Here is a 3236-nt window from a genome sequence, read left to right on the forward strand (position 1 = left end):
CGTTGAATACCGACGACTAGTCTAACACATTGATGTCATTGTTTGCACCAGTTGGACCAAAGAATGCATGTCATATCTAAAGATCATGTGATGCGATAGCCTCTAGAATGATCGTCGACACTTTGTGGTCGCCTCTCATGTACTGACCACGCCATGCGTTGGGGCATAATGACCAACTCCAATGCATGCAATCGATACTACCTCACATTCTAGGGAATTCATGATTGCCTTCATGCATAGTGTACAATTGGTGGATATCGTTGATAGTTGGTTTGCACAAATATCGTTTCCCATGAACCAAACAGATCGCTTTGCAGAACTTGTACACACATTCCCACACGGTACGTTCTGACATCCTAAAATACTCGTCCCATTTATTTGCGCCCATGCCGTATGCTAGATGACGAATTGCAGCTGTGCATTTTTGAATGTGAGAGAAACCTTTTTTCCGCCTTGCATCCATTTTCCATTGGAAATATAGAAAGCGGCCTTCCAAGTTGCGAACAGTACGTAAGAATAGTGACTTCCTCATCCGGAACCGATGTTGAAACTTTACAGCGTAGATGACGTCATCTGCAAAATAATCTTTTATAAGGCAATCGTGTCGGGCTTCGTGATTTCTACGCAACAGCGGCTTTCTTAGCTTAGATCGTGCGCATGATGTTTCTCCTAGTCGGTTTTGATAGTATGTAACTGTTTTCGCCATGGCGGAACCAATAAACTTAGCATTCTCTACAGCCATCGAATCGGATGATGAAGATGATGACATTTTGAATAATTTTTTTTGGAGAGAAGTATAAGGTATCAGTTAAAAAAATGATTGGATGTTGTGGTATTTATAGTTTAAGAAAATGAAAATAAATAAATAAAATATATATTAACGGTTATATAGTCGTTGGAATCAACCATTACAATAAAAAAAAACAAAAAAAAAATAACAGACCAATCATGTGAAGAGTGAGAACGCGGGATCCCCACCCCCACCCTCTTCCCATGCTAGCCTACCCACACCTACGGTGCGGTGTTCCCCATGTGCGGGAAACATCCCGCACCTCTCCCTGCAGTCCATATCGTCCGGTCTAAGTAAAGGTAATCGAATCGTGGAACATTGAATCATCTTTGCAAGCTCTTCAACCTTATTAAAAGTGACCCCATATCCGTTAAATTATTTTTTGGAAGTTAACTATCTATCTTTTACGTACAATAAATTTATTTTTTGCAAACTAAGATCTTTTTGATCTAATATTTGATTAATGCACCACCCCCTCCCAAACTACTTCTAGATTTAATGCACCACCCCTGTCCTTTGAAAAACCTTTTTATCACACCGTCCTAGTGTTGCCATATAAATGTACACTTTGACTTTCGCACTATAACCCATTATGCAATTCATTTTCTTTTTTATGTATAGTTAGTTTTCGATATACATTTTTTAGTTTAAAGCTACTAGATATACCGTGGATGTCACTCTCATATACCTTGGATGTCACTCTCAGGAGAGGGAAATTCATATGACAATCATAAGTTTGTGTTATAACTTAATAGAGTGATCATAACACATGAAAAACATTCGACATTTGAACACCTATATAACAATCACAAGTTTGGTTATCTATGAAAGAACTTTCTTGTATTTATAACGAGCATGTGATATGTCTATAAAAGTGGAGTTTTACTTAAATGTGATACTGTATCCAAAATACATATATCACATATATCACGATCCTCTTTCAAGAAATGTACTACGGATCATAGCATATTTGACCACGAATTGGTATACAGTTTATTTCGATAATCAAAATGGAACGCCTTTTGGCATTAATTTTCTATTATCATCAATTTTGCATCACAACTTAAGCCACTTAACTAGATTGAGCCAATGGTTTTGTGAAGAAACAACCGAAGTTGATTGTGTAAGGTTAGAGAAACAAACATTCATTACAAAACACACACGGATTAAGGTATGAGAAAAGCAAAAAACACAACATTTGTGTGGTAAACACGATAAATGAGATTGTGATACGTCCACATGCGAACTAGAAAGAGTTTGTTTGATAATGTTCGAGCAGTCACAAAAAAGAACAATGTATGTTGTAGTAGCCGATGCAAGATTCCATAGTAGGGGTGTCACATAAAATATTAGTAACTTCACAATAGTAGAAAAAAAAAAATTCGAAAAATTTCGGAAATTTCTCCACTGCGTCTGGAAATAATAGGGGTTGTCGGTGCTACTACAAGCACCATAGTAGAACCGCGCCTAGTCTCTTGGTTATCTTAGACGATATATTCTCCATAGTATATACTATTATTTATTGATGCAAACTATTGTGTACATCATTTCCTTAGATATAGGATTCATTGTGTATTTATTTGATCGTTGTCAATGAGAGAGGCGATTCATTGTGCAATACCGAGCTTTATGGTATCATAGCCTTTTGGCTAACCCTAGCCGTCACATGTGTTCTCCTTCTTCATTCTGATCTAGGCGACATCTTGGTTGTTGTTGATGGCAAACCTTCTGCCAAATGCACTTTCCACTCGGCGTTCATTGTGAACAATATAAAGAACGTCACCCCTCTCATTCTTAACCAAGCCATGATCATTATGAGACATGGGTGGAGCTCTTTCACATTCACGTATGTGCCTACAATGTTAAAGAGCACATCGATGAGAAATTGCCAAAGCGAACATATATTGACAATGATACATTGACCCATCTCGAAGCCCTAATGAAACAAGGGATTTATAGCACCATCTCCCCAGAACTCGCCCACACCAATCATGAAACATGGTGCTACAACCATTGATCTCTACAAAGGTCTCTAAGAAATCTTCCAAGACAACCACACCACTAGATCTATCTATCACAAGGAAAAATTCAACAACACACGTCTTTTGGATTTTTCCAACATCACTGACTATTGTTCACGTCTCAAGAATCTTGTTGATCAACTCGAGAATATGGGAAATCCCATATCAAAAACAAAAATGGTTCTTCAACTTGTCTCCGAACTCACCAGGGGAGAGTATGACATGGATGCCACCATCATTCAACAGGGCATCCCTCTTCCTAACTTCAATAAATCAAACTTAAACATCCCCCTTGAAGAAGTCAAATGCAGAAGGCAAGACTCCTAAATCCAGCAAGTTCATGTCACTCAACGGAATGAACCCCTACCTTCTCACGTACTGGCATCATCACCAAACCAATACACCTCCACTGGTCACAGACAATC

General features: G+C 38.3%; 1 protein-coding gene across 1 annotated transcript; it reads right to left on the reverse strand.

Moving 5' to 3' along the window:
* Window positions 1–202: 202 nt before the first annotated feature.
* On the reverse strand, window positions 203–769 carry LOC111890548 (uncharacterized). The gene has a single exon (XM_023886657.1). It carries the CDS (start codon window positions 767–769, stop codon window positions 203–205), a length of 567 nt encoding a protein of 188 aa, XP_023742425.1.
* Window positions 770–3236: the final 2467 nt, after the last annotated feature.

This window comes from Lactuca sativa, chromosome 6, assembly GCF_002870075.4.
Source record: "Lactuca sativa cultivar Salinas chromosome 6, Lsat_Salinas_v11, whole genome shotgun sequence".
In the NCBI taxonomy this organism is placed as follows: Eukaryota; Viridiplantae; Streptophyta; class Magnoliopsida; order Asterales; family Asteraceae; genus Lactuca; species Lactuca sativa.

Coding starts and splice junctions, on each gene's coding strand:
- LOC111890548 (XM_023886657.1), bottom strand. CDS start 769: ATGTCATCATCTTCATCATCCGATTCGATGGCTGTAGAGAATGCTAAG.